Here is a 14,136-nt window from a genome sequence, read left to right on the forward strand (position 1 = left end):
GCTTCTGTTTTGAAGTTCTCTGCTGGGCCAGCTGTTGGCAACAGGAGCTGGGGTTTTATATACTCATGTATGTGGAAAAAAAGAAGGGAGTGTCTACTTGTCTGGTTCTCTCCCGAAACAAGTTTTTGACCCATATGGTGTCCAGGAATGAGTAGAGATGACTGAGTTCCAGGTGCTGCTCCCAATGATTGTGCGTCAAGAAATACTGAGCCCAGCCCAACCCAGCCCATTTTGCTTTTTCTCAGTCTCTTCACTTTGCAGCTTCACTTCCTCATGCTGTTATTCATGAGCCTACCTTAGCATTACTCAGCAAGTCTGACAGGATGCCAGTAATATACTGGTAAAGTAAAAGAAAAGAAATCCTAAGTTTTAACATTCATTACCTAAACCAAATCTGAATGTAATCTCAAGACATGAAGTAAGTTCTATACCAAGTAGTATCAATCCTAATGAGGATGTCAATGTTAGTGGGAATATTTACACTGCTCCTGAGAGCATGGAGAGCCCGAGAGCATATCTGAAACGCTTCTACACCAACGCATGCAGCACAAGAAACACATAGCATGAACTGGAAGCGGCGGTTAGTTCCTGGATGTATGATATAATTGGTATTAGTGAGACTTGGTGGAATGAGTCCCATAACTGGAGTGCTGGGATGGGGTGTACAGGCTGTTCAGGAGGGATAGGCAAGGCAAGTGAGGTGAAGGTGTCGCACTATATGTAAGGGAGAGGTTTGATTGCACATCCTTTACAGTTAGCAAAGATGTGATTGAGAACTTCTGGGTGAGGATTAGGGGAATAGAAAACAAAGGAAATGTTAGTGGGTGTTTACTATCAATCGCCCAGCCAGGATGTTAGCATTGATAAGTTATTCTAAAGGCAATTAGGAGAAATTTCTGGATCAGTAGACCTTGTCCTTATGGGAGATTTCAACTTTCCAGACATCAACTGGGAATATCATACTGCTGTGATGAGCAGGTGTGTGAAATTCTTGAAGTTAGTAGGAGATAACTTCTTGTGACAGGTACTCAGTGAGCCAACTAGGAAAGATGCCTTCCTAGGCTGGAACAGGCTTCCTAGTGAGGTGGTTGATACCCCAAGGCTGTCAGTGCTTCAGAGGCATTTGGACAATGCCCTTAATAACATGGTTTAACCTTTGGGCAGCCCTGAATTGGTCAGGCAGTTGGACTAGATGATCATTGTAGGTCACTTCCATCTGAAATATTCCTTCCTATTTTTTTTCTGTTCTACGAGGAGCAGCTGAGAGAACTGGGGTTGTTCAGCTTGGAGAAAGGAAGTTCAGGGGAGACCTTATTGCTGTCTACAACTACATGAAAGGAGGTTGTAATGAGATGGATGCTGTTCTCATCTCCCAAGTAATGAGCAATAGGACAATAGGACAAAAGGAAATGGCCTCATGTTGCATCAGGGTAGGTTTAGATTCGATATTAGGAAATATTTCTTCACCAAAAGCGTTGTCAAGCATTGGAACAGGCTGCGCAGGGAAGAGGTTGAGTCACCATCCCTGGAGGTATTTAAAAGACATGTAGACATGGCGGTTAGGGATATGGTTTACTGGTGGACTTGGTAGTGTTAGCTTTACGGTTGGACTCAGTGATCTTAAAGGTCTTTTCCAAACTAAATGATTCTATTCTATTCCTCTGATTTCCAAATAAAAACCCATCAAGTTTTTGTGACTCAGCTTCATGCTTAATATATCAAAGATTAAAAGAATCCATTTCAGGACTAAATAGTTACTGGATTAATATTCACTGTTTTCATCAATATATAAACAACATACAGATGTTGTCACATAATATACATTAGTTTGGTACTGTTGTCAGAATTAACATAATGCTTGAGAATTATTGTAGACACAAACACTTTTCTCCTGGATAAATTGTACAAAAATGTCTAAACCTTAAAATAAACTTCAATGCCAAAATATAATTTTTTAGGTACATGAAATTTACAAGAAATTAAAACACACTAGAAATCTACTGTAATTAAAGGGTTAAAAAAATAAATTTAATTGTTCCTTTTAATTTCTAATAAAAATTCTTATTCTTCTGAGACTATAAGAGTTAATAAAAACAACAAATACCCACCATAAAGTAGTACTGAGAAGAATGAACAGAGTTGAAAAGAGCAAAATACAAGAAAAAAAGAAAGACAAAACTATAAAACATGAAGGGCATAAGCTCAAACAAAACAATAGAACTATATATGAAGTTCGACAAAAGGTTTTTGCTATGAAATTTATTTCCAAAGAAGTTCACAAAGAACTTCACTGACTACAGTGCCACTTTTACCTCAATATTCATATTCGCAGTGGAATTCAACTGGGCAATTGACAGGATCCCAAGAAAGCCCTCAGTCTGCTTCAAGTATGTACTAGCAGACAAGTAGGAGTGCATGATGGCAGTGAATAAATAACTACTGACCAAAAATGGCAATTTATTTAATGATCCTATAGTTGTCCTAATTATGATAGAGTGTTTTTAACATATTGAAATCACCCACCTCATGTCAAAACAGGACAAGCATTGAAGAGCTCTCTTGTGTTTTATCTTGTAAAACAGACCTCTGGAGAGATGTTATTAAATTAAATTACATATAAAATCATTGGTGCATATTTTGCTACTCACAGTCATGCTTTTGTGACTTGCTCCATTAAAATAACAAAAATAAATAGCCATTTGGGATGTAGATAGCGATCTAAAACTGTTCCTGTGAGAGCTAAAACCATTTTAGCTCATTAGATTTGCACCTCTTTGAAAAATTAGTAGTTCTCATAGGTATTCATCTTCAAACTAACAGCTGTTGTCTACACTTGTATTACAGGGCAATGGTATAATAGCTGGAATTAACTTTAGAAGTACTTCACTGACCAAAGGAATTTGAACAATATCTTATCAACAGATAACAACCTTGAACAATATCTTATCTTCAGCTACAGAAGTATTCTTAAATATAAAGACCACAGACTTCCATAAGGAAAAAAAAAAGATTCATTATATTTTTCACAGTTATTCTATGTACAAAATTGTGCTTACAAAATTTCCGCATAATTTTATGCCAGACTGATCTTACTCTCAGCAAATAATGGACAGAGACTTTATAACAGCTTTTTGGCTGTTCAGGTCTAGGCAAAATGAAGCAAAAACAGCCATCAAAGGTGCAATGAGGAGAAAGCACATGCAAAGCCCTGTACTGGATGCTTCACGATGGTATTTTTCTTCTCCATAGCTCCATCTCCCACTCAGGACTTCTACATTTACAGGCTATTGTCTGCTCTTGGAATGAAATAAATGCTTATAAAATAAAACTGGGATTGGTTATGTTACAAGTAAGAAGACAGACTACACTGTACCTTTTCCATCTTACAAATTGTTCTATGAAAGTGTAAAATAATAGAAAAGTTGCTAAATTAACTACATCATCTTTCATTGCTCTATCAGCTACTGTCTGATACATCGATGCAATCTCCAAATAAAATTTCTCCACTGTGTATCAGATGCTAATACTTGTGCAAACAAAAGGTGCTTCTGGGCTTCAAAGTCCCCCCACTAAGTAGCTGGATGTTTGCTGTCATCTGCTCTTTACCACAAATCACCTCAAAAAGCTGTGCCAGTAAACATCACAGCTACAAAACAAAGGTGGACACTGGAAGCAACCTTTAGAAAAAATGTCATCTGAGATATTTAGCAGAATCACACTCATATAACACACACACACACACTAAGATGCTGAGAAGCAGCTAAAGGAATTTGCACTTTTAAAAGGTTAACTCAATCCCTTGCATTGCTTTGAAAGTTTCAGTTAGGTAAAACAATTGTTTAACTTTGCATGGCAAAACACAGAAAATCAAAGCTTGCCTGAAACGAGAACTTTCTGCTAACGTTTAGCTCTGCTAACAATTTGACCAAATCCATATTTATTTTTTTTCTAAATATAGCAAAGCTGCATTACCTTCCCAAGAAAGAATCAAAATATAAGGTAATATGACTGTAAAGTATATTTTAAGCAATTTAAAACTTAAACTGTTGTTGCATTTTGTATTATAATATTAATTTGTAGCATTCTTACGCTGATTTCAAGAGACTAATACAATGTTAAGGTAAATCTTAAATTCATAATACCTTATATACACTTTATATGGATCCTATGAACTCAGGAGTGACTGAGAGAGATGTTCCTATAACCTCTGCCCTGTTTTAAAAGCTGGACAACTTTTCTTGTGTAATTCCTTCTTTGTTAGGCAGACACAAACCACTGGAAAACCCTTCTGTTTACATACCACAGTAGCCTTCATAACTGAATGAAAAAGAAAACTACATCACGATCACTGTGGTACAAGACCCCCCACGATTTCCTTAAAAGGCAATTCAGTTATGATGAAACACATTCTCTGCACCTCTGTTTGTTTGGGTTGTTTTAAGAATTATGAGATTTCACTGCAGAAGTGCAACCCTTAGCAGCATGGCACAGCTAATATGAAATGTTCCATTCTCTTCTTACACTGATGTTGATATACCCTGGTTTTAATACTGACAAAAGCAATCAACTTTATTTTCCTGCCATGGAACAGTTGATAACAAATTGGTCCATTTCCAACCCCATTCATTTCAACAGAATCAGTGAACTGGTAATCTCACCCTTTAAACGTAGAGAAGAAATTGTCGTGTGTTAAAATCAAGGGTTAGTAGCAGCATTTACATAGGTCACATTATTAAAACAATACAGAACAATGCTACTTGGATTTAATCCCATTTGCAATACAACCTTCACAGAATAAAGAACAAATATTGAAGTTAAAAAGCCTAAGTTATTGTAGAAATACATTTGCAGGAAGATCAGACAAAAATACTACCTTCAGCATTTTCAGGTAAATTTCCAACAGATGCATCTTCCATGACACTTACGAAGTGTCAGCACCAGAGTGTGTAATTCCACTTTGACCCACCAAAGCTCATAACGATTGTTGCTTCTATCTAGGCGCCATAGAAAGACTCTTGCACAGGAGAAAGTTTACAATTAGCTCACCTACCCTCTAGGCTTTCAGGGTTAAAGTTCTAGGATAGGACAGAGCATCAGTAAAGCCACTGCGATTTGTGTCAAGGATTTTTTCAAAGAAATGCATCGTCAGGCTAAAAATTAAATACCCAAACTGAATGAAATGTTGACACATCTTGGTGCTGTTGGAGGAAGTTTTCTAAGTGATTGCCAGTTTTACTCGTATGACCAAAAATACTGAAAGAACACAAATGATACACCAGATTTTAGCCAGTGTAAAGGTTGTTGATAACCACAGAATTATGTTGGTTTAACTAAGCTTGATATGTATTCTCAAACATGATGCCTTTGTCCTGAAAGACTAAATCACTTTGTTTTAATTTTGGATGTTTTATTATAGGCTCAGGTTTCCAAATAAAATATAAACGGATGCTGCTGAAAACAGGTTAAAATGAAAAGCATTTAATCTACAGACAAGAGATTGAAAGCAACTAGGTAACTCAAATGGGGGGCGAGGGGGAAGGACATACCTTTGAACACTGTTTATGATTCTGGCACCAAGCAAGTGAACCATTGTTCTGAAAAACAAAGAAAAAAAGTACATGAATATTAATATTTCTTTAAGACTAGACATGATCACCCTGACAGGTTTAAACAGAATACACCATTCAGTTCTGCTTAGTGCAGAAGTGACACAGTGCTGTGTCACAACACTAGTACCAATTTTGACTCCAACTAACTTGTGTTGAGTGAAAGGCTCAGGCAAGCGTAACATAATGAGAGAAAATTTAGGAAAGCATTTCATCAGGCAAGGCTGGTGGACAACTGACTGAAGTCACCTTTTAGTTTGTCTTTGTAAACACTATCTAGATAGAGTTGCTAGGAAGCAAACAAAAGGTAACACTTGTATTTAAGAAATTGATAGGGATTGGTAGCGATTCATGAATGGAAAGCCCATCAGTCACACTTCAATACTGCACAATACTTAAATTATCAAGGAAAGGTAATGAACGGCATTGAAGTAAATGGAAAATTTCAGTAAATGTGATATGAGTTTACCGGAAGTCAAGTCAACCGTGCCAGTTTTATTTTACATTTTTGATGTGCATTTCCCAGATCAGGAAACACTATAGCTCTCATGTATCTTGACTGCTGAAAAAAAAAAAACAAAAAAAAAAACAAAAACAAAAAAAAAACACATACGGTATCACATACAAAATAGTAATTTAAGCTAAAGTAAAAGAGAACATGATGAGAACAGAAAGACAAATATAAAACTGGCAGAGGGACAAACAGCAACCTGATGTTCTACTAGAGGAGCTTCTGAAGGGTCAATTATGGAAACAATATTTCCTGGTAAAAAAAAAAACACAGCTCAGGAAAGAAAAGTGTATGTTTGTACGGTTAAGACTTGAGACAAAATATTGTCTCACTTTCTGTATAGTGGGAGACTGAAACATCAGGAAGGCCTAAGTGACTCTGTGGACTGAACATGAGAAACGGGGTACAAACTCTCCAACACAGAGTACACGTTCATGTACTTAGGAACTTAAATGTATATATTTCTTCCATAATTCATAAGCTTATACTCTGCAAATAGAACAGATGAAGATCCTGGTAAATCCATCATTCAGAATCTGACTACAACAGTGAGTTTATGAGGGAGTAATAGGACATCCTTTCATATGAATTAGGCAAGGTATTTCCACAAGGATGAATTAATGTGATTGTACTATACCTTCACCTTTGGTACTGACTATAGATCTGGAAATTAGTCTCCAAGGAAGAGGAATTCAGGTAGGCCAGAATGCAAAGGACTTGCAGGACTATACTTTGTTCTCTCTTTTTATTTTTTTTTTAAAAAAAAAAAAAAAAAACAAAACAACAAAAAAAAAACAACCCTAAGGCAAGATGCAAATAATGGAATAATATATACACATAACTTTTTATGTACAAAATCACACAGATAAACCCAAAATCATTCTCTGGATGTACAACAACTACAATTCAGAAGCAGAAATAGATACATTAGCATGCACTGATGCACTGCAACCAAGCCAACTAGACCAGTTTCTCAAAGCAGCAGTACTATGTTCTGATCTCAGCAAAACTTATAAGCTTGAATACAGTGACTTGCTACCACATCTATGAAACCTATGCTTTGAAGCTGAATGTCTCTCAGTGAATGTTTGAGGACATCATGTTTGTGCATGTGTTCATATGAGTACGCAGTCATGTCTTCACACAAGATCCCAAGATGTGGCCAGCAAGTCAACGGAAAGGATCATCCACCTCTACTCTACTCTCGTGAGACCCCACGTGGAATACTGCATCCAGCTCTGGGGTTGCCAGGAGAGCAAAGACATGGACCTGTTTGAGTGGATCCAGAGGAAGGACACAAAAAGAATCATGGGGTTGGAACACCCCTTCTCTGAAGAAAGGCTGAAAGAATTGGGGTGGTTAAGCTGGGAGAAGGGAAGGATCTGGGCAGACCTTATTGTGGCCTTTCAATATATAAAGTGGGCTTACAAGAAAGAAGAAGTTTTACCAAGGCGTATATTGACAGAACAAGGGGCAACAGTATTAAAGCAAAAGAGAGTAGATACATATTTGGCATAAGAAAGAAACTGTTTACAGTAAGCACGGTTAACACACTGGAACAGGTTGACCAGAGAAGTGGTGGATGCCTCATCATTTGAAGAGTTTAAAGTCAGGTTAGACAATGGCTTTGAGCAACTTCATCTCATGAAAGATGTCCCTTCCCAGGGCAGGTGGGGTGGACTAGACGAGCTTTAAAGTCCAACCAAAACTGTTCTGTGAATCTGTGATACTACGACCATGAAGATTGTTCAAGTCACACACTCACAGAATGACTCAGATTGTAAGTGACCTCAGGAGGTCATCTGGTCCAAATCCCCTGCTTAAGCAGGGACACCTACAGCCCTTTGCCCAGTACCAGGTCCACACAGATTTTAAATACCTTCAAGGATGGAGACTCCACAACCTCTCTGGGCACCCTGTGCCAGTGCTCAATCACCCTCACAGGAGAAAAAAAAAAAAAAAAAAAAAAAAAAAAAAAAGTGTTTCCTGATGTTCAGAGAGAACTTCCTGAGTTTCAGTTTGTGCCCATTGCCTCTAGTCCAGCACCACTGAGAAGAGCCTGGCTCCACCTTCTTTGCACCCACCCTTCAGGTATTTATATATGTTAATGAGATTCTCCCTCAGCCTTCTTTTCTGTAGGCTAACAATCTCAGATTTTTCAGCCTTTCTTCGTAACAGAGATGCTCCAGTTCCTTCACCATCATCACAGAATTTCACTGGACTCTCTCCAGTATGTTCTTGTCTCTCTGGTACTGAGGAGCCCCAGAACTGGACACAGTACTCCAGCTGTGGCCTCACCAGTGCTGAGAGAGGGGAAGGATGACCTCCCCACTTTGCCTAGGGCAGACCAGGATACCATTATCCTTCTTTGCTACAAGATCACATTGCTGGCTCATGTGTCCACCAAGACCCCCATGACCTTTTCTGACAAGCTGCTTTACAGACGGGCGGCCCCCACCTTATATATTTGTGCATGGGCTTGTTCCTCTCTAGATTCAGACTTTGCACTTCTCCTTGTTGAACTACAAGAGGTTCCTTGGCAGGCCATTTCTCTGGCTGTTGAGGTCCCTCTGGACTGCAGCACAACTCTCTGGCCTATCAGCCACTCATCCCTGGGTTGTGTCATCAGCAAACCTCCTGACAGTACACTCTGCCCCGTCACCCAGGTCATTGATGAAGATATAAAACAGGACTCGACCCAGTATTGAACTCTGGGATATACCACTAGTCACTGGCCTCCAAGACAACTTTGTGCCACTGATCACTACCCTCTGGGCCTGGCCGTACAGCCAGTTTTCAACCCACCTCACTGTTTGCTCAGCCAGCCCGTAGGAGGATCATGTGGGAGACACTATCAAAGGTCCTACTGAAGTCTGTGTAGAAAACAGCCACTACCCTCCCCTTGTCTACCAGGCCAATCACTTCATCACAGAAAGTTATCAAGTTGGTCAAGCAAGACTTCCCCTTGCTGCTGCCATGCTCACAACTCCTGATGATTTCCTTGTCCTTAATGTGCCTGGAAATAGATTTTTGGATTAGCTGCTCCATCACTGTCCTAGGGATGAGGCCAAGGCTGCACAGCCTGTAGTTCCCTGCATCCTCCTTCTTTCCCTTCCTGAAGATAGCAGTCATATTTGCTTTCCTCCAGTCTTTAGGCACTTCTGCCAATGTCCACCATCCATCAAAGATTAAAGAGTGGCCTTGCAATGACATCTGCCAGCTCCCTCAGCACTCATGGGTGCATCCCATCAGGGCCTGTGGGCTTATTCATGTCCACTTGGCTTATGTATTTACTGACCTGATCCTCTTCCACCAAGGCTGCATCTTCTTTGCTCCAACCCTTCCCCTGGTCTCTGAGGCCTGGCATTCCTGAAGGCTGGTCATGCTAATAAAGTCTGAGGCAAAAAAAGCATTTGGTACCTCAGCCTTTTCCATGTCTGATATAACCAGCTCACCTGTCTCTTTCAGCAATGGGCCCACATTTTCCCTAGTCTTCCTTTTGTCTCCCATGTACTTACAGAAGCCCTTCATCTTGTCCTCGATTTCCCTGGACAGATTGAATTCCATTCGGGCTTTAGCTTTCCCAGCTTCATCCCTGGATGCTCAGACAGCGTTTCTGTATTCTTCCCATTTTACTGGTCCCTGCTTCCACCCTCTGTATGCTTTCTTTTTGTGTTTGAGTATTGCTAGGAGCTCCTTGTTCATCCACGCAGGCCTACTGGCATTTTTGCTTGACTTCCAATTCACTGGGATGGACTGCTCTCGAGCTTGGAGGAGGTGATCCTTCAATATTAACCAGCTTCCTTGGGCCCCCCTTCCCTATGGGGCTTTATCCTACATGACTCTTCCAAGCAGATTTTCAAAGAAGCCAAAGTCTGCTCTCCTGAAATTGTTCTAAAAAAATCTTTGCAGCTGTCACAAGAACATGGCCCAAAGGCAGAAATATAGCAAAAATAACCAGAATTTGTTTTTTTTTTCCAAGATGCTGTACACCAAAAGGACCAGAAAGCACAGGAAGTAAAAGCATAGAAATAGTATGGATTTTGACTCACATGTTCCCATCAGATAGCTTGTGGAAACCAAAGCCTTCATACAACAAAGAACATAAATCTACTTTTAACCTAAACACAAGTTATTCTAACAATATCAACAACTAAGCACACTCTTCTACACACTGATGGACAAAATGAATAAAAAAAAACAAAACAAAAACAAAAAACAGAGATCTACTTTGAGATCAGTAGGAGAAACAAATTTTTGGTTAGATCAGTCATCTGAGGACATGTTCTGTCTGTACTTAGAGATGAGCTAAGACAGCTCATTAAGATGGTCCTATAAGAATACCAATGGCAATTCAATTCCAAGGACAACTTAGAATCACTTTCTAATTTTTTCTTAAGTTTCTCTTAGCAGGAAAGACAAAAGGCAAGGAGGATAAGGTAATTAGTCCACAACTTGGGTGTTTCAGCCACAAAAGATAAATCACTTACTCATTTTGAGCAGTAAGCATATGGTGAATCTGATACAATGCAAAGACAAATCGGTAACACAAATTTGGATCAAACACATTGGAAGTTTAGAAACTGAAATTAAAGCATTGAACTTGAATGTTACTCTTGTACCTTAATAACCAAACTAATGCAAATTATACTTATGGAATCATAGAACATTTTGGGTTTGAAGAGACCTTCAAGATCATCGAGTCCAACCTTTGTCCTAGCTCTATCAACACCACTAAACCATGTCCCTAAGTACAACATTGACTCATCTCTTAAACACCTCCAGGGATGGTGACTCCACCACCTCCCTGGGCAGGCTGTCCCAATGTCTAACAACCCTTTCAGTAAAGAAATTCTTCCTAATATCCAGCCTGAACCTCCCCTGGTGCAGCTTAAGGCCATTTCCCTTGTTCTATCGCTTGTTACTAGGGAGAACAGACCAATCCCCGCCTCGTTACAACCTCCTTTCAGGTAGCTGTAGAGAGCTTATGGGATAAGGTCTCCCCTCAGCCTCCTCTTCTCCAGGCTAAACAGCCCCAAATCCCTCAGCCGTTCCTCATATGAGCCACGCTCCAAATCCTTTACTAGTTTGGCAGCCCGTCTCTGTACCCTCTCCTGCACCTCAGTGTCCTTCTTGCAGAGAGAGGCCCAAAACTGCACACAATATTCAAGGTGCAGCTTCACCAAAGCCAAGTACAGCGGCACGATCACCTCCCCACTCCTACTGACAACACTATTTCTGATACAGGCCAGGATGCCATTGGCCTTCTTGGCCACCTGGGCACACTGCCGGCTCATGTTCAGTCAGCTGTGAATCAACACCCCCAGGTCCCTCTCTGCCTGGCAGCTCTCCAGCCACTCCTCCCCAAGCCTGTAGCGCTGCTGGGGGTTGTTGTGGCCGAAGTGTGGGACCCAGCACTTGGCCTTCTTGAAACTCATGGAATTGGCCTTGGCCCAGCGATCCAGCCTATCTAGATCCCTCTGTAGAGCTTCCCTACCCTCAAGCAGATCGACACTTCCACCCAGCTTGGTGTCTTGTGCAAACTTACTAAGCGTGCCCTCCATCCCCTTGTCCAAATCATTGATAAAGATGTTAAACAGGAATGGCCCCAGTACTGAGCTCTGGGGGACACTACTCATGACCGGCCGCCAACTGGATTTAACTCCACTGACCACAACTCTCTGGACTTGGCCATCCAACCAGTTTTTCACCCAGCAAAGCGTACGCCCGCCCAAGCCAAAAGCAGTCAATTTCTCTAGGAGAACACTGTGGGAAACAGTGTCAAATGCCTTGCTAAAGTCAAGGTAGATGCCATCCACAGCCTTTCCCTCATCCAACAAGCAGGTCACCCTGTCATAGAAGGAGATCAGGTTTGTAAACAGGATCTGCCCTTCATAAACCCATGCTGACTGGGCCTGATCACCTGGTTGCCCTGCATGTGCTGAATAATGGAACTCAGGATGATCTGCTCCATCAGCTTCCCTGGCTTGTTTCACATCATTTTTTAATCTGAACTTCAGAAACTTTTATATATGCCATTTTTTTTAGTATGAGCTGTAATGCTAAAAATTTCTATTCCTGTATTACCTAAGGAGCTCTGGGGATGATAAATGTAAAGACATATCCACTCCTTTCCACCTGTAAGCTTATTTAGGTGCAATTTAAAAACTTTAATTCGTACAATTTAATTTCAATATTTTATGAAAATTTATTTTATCTTCCCAGCAGATTGCAATCATTATTTGATTTTATAATACTATTTTTATCTGCCATTACTGTAGAATTTAGCTAAAACTGAGATTTGCTAGCACGAGAATAGCTAACCATGTCAGGTCCAACCCATTCAAAAAGAGAGAGACACAAATAGAAAAATAAAACTTTAGAACAGCCGTAAATAACATATGCTAGTGGGAATACTTTAGTATTACCTTCAATGCTGTATGAGGATTTATTATTTCCATTTACAGATCTAGCCAGCAGTAATGTTAAAACAATATTTTATGTGCCACTTCCAATTTAACCCACCTTTCTTCTTCATATAAAATGTGACAGAGGTAGCTGATTGCAATAACAGATCAGTAGCAGCTCACCACTTTGTTTCAGTTATACTGCTGCTTTCCACTGAACTAGAAAAAGCACTCCTGCTTTTGAATTATATCTGTTACTTGAGACAATAATGCCATAAATGTCCAGATGTGTGGCCCCTCTAGTTCATAATTTTAATGTCTACAACTGTTTTCCTTTTTCTACTGAAAACTATTACCACTTGAATTAAGTTTAGCAAAACATAAAAGTATTGTTTAGCAACTTCATACAAACTAACATGATGTGAATGATCTTTCATTGTACAAAGTGAAAGAGCAAATTCTACAGGCTTCCTTTGAAAACAGTGTATCAGAAGAAGCAGGAATGCTAAATGAACACTCTCCTCCACTCTGCGTCTTGGCAAATTGTTAACCTAAGTTACACAAATGTTCAGCTGTGATTTTTTTTCTACTTTTAATCTAGTATACTTGCCTAAAACTGTAATTTCAAACTGTCAGAAATTTGTGGTTTACCTGTAGCATTTTACATGCTCCCAGATTACATCCTCAATTCTCTCATGTCTGTTTTTCTTCAAACTCAATCCTGACCTGACTTACGCCAATGAGAATTTTGAAAGTCTTTAGTAGTGGCTTAACGCTGCTGTGCAGAAATGGCCTCAAGGAAGAGCTAACTACCACTGTGTTTCTGCCCATCTATAAGCTTCCACCAGTGTACCTTCAGGGCTACCTTAAAGTATCTTAATCTTTATACTGAAGAGGAATAGAAATTGTGCTCAACAGGGCAAGCTCCAAATATTCTATCTTCCCAGCATTGACACATCATATGAAAGATGTCAGGCAGACGAGATTAAAACAGTCTCCAATGTCACGTAGTAGATGGAGACAACAGAAACTCAGGCCACCACCTGAGCCCCACACACTCTCAGTCTGCCAGAAAGGAAACTGTAGACAAAGGGAATCAGACCTTCAAAGACCAGGACTGTTTGACATGTATAAGGCAAGAGTTTAAAAAAGCAAAGACAAGCGGAGGGGAATTAAAAGGAAAAAAAAAAAAAAAAAAAAAATTCACACAAATATTACAAAATTTATCATTCAAATTTTCAATGAAATGGATAAATTGGCATCTCTAATCAGTCTTACTAGGCTTCATTTCAGAAGTATATGTACACACTTACTTTTCTCTTGTAAACCACAAATGTCCTCAGGCCTAAACAGCTAACATAGAAACATCTGTGTTCTGTGCTCTCTTATGCCTCGAAAAAAGAAAAGCTGTGCAGCATCTCTTGTAAGAAAAAAAAACGCATGTAGGGAGGCAATGAAGAATCAATCATCTATTTACAGTGTGCCCCAGGGAAAAAAATTAATAACCCTCACAAGCAAGCAAAAACTGGCCTTTCATTGGAGCAACAGCAAGAAAAAATAATGTCCTTCATTTGTATCTCTGACCATAATTATGTTAGGAGATACAACCCTT

At 39.7% G+C, this 14,136-nt stretch overlaps 1 protein-coding gene across 2 annotated transcripts in view; it reads right to left on the reverse strand.

Moving 5' to 3' along the window:
* Nucleotides 1-14,136, reverse strand: part of ANOS1 (anosmin 1) — a 142,581-nt gene that overhangs the window by 104,970 nt on the left and 23,475 nt on the right. For both annotated transcript variants that reach the window (XM_086481938.1, XM_086481870.1), the window contains exon 2: nt 5,547-5,594. In XM_086481938.1, the coding sequence (XP_086338064.1) occupies nt 5,547-5,594 (48 nt within the window). The remainder of the gene's footprint in view (nt 1-5,546; nt 5,595-14,136) is intronic.

Source organism: Leptosomus discolor, chromosome 1 (genome assembly GCF_034619465.1).
Source record: "Leptosomus discolor isolate bLepDis1 chromosome 1, bLepDis1.hap2, whole genome shotgun sequence".
NCBI lineage: Eukaryota > Metazoa > Chordata > Aves > Leptosomiformes > Leptosomidae > Leptosomus > Leptosomus discolor.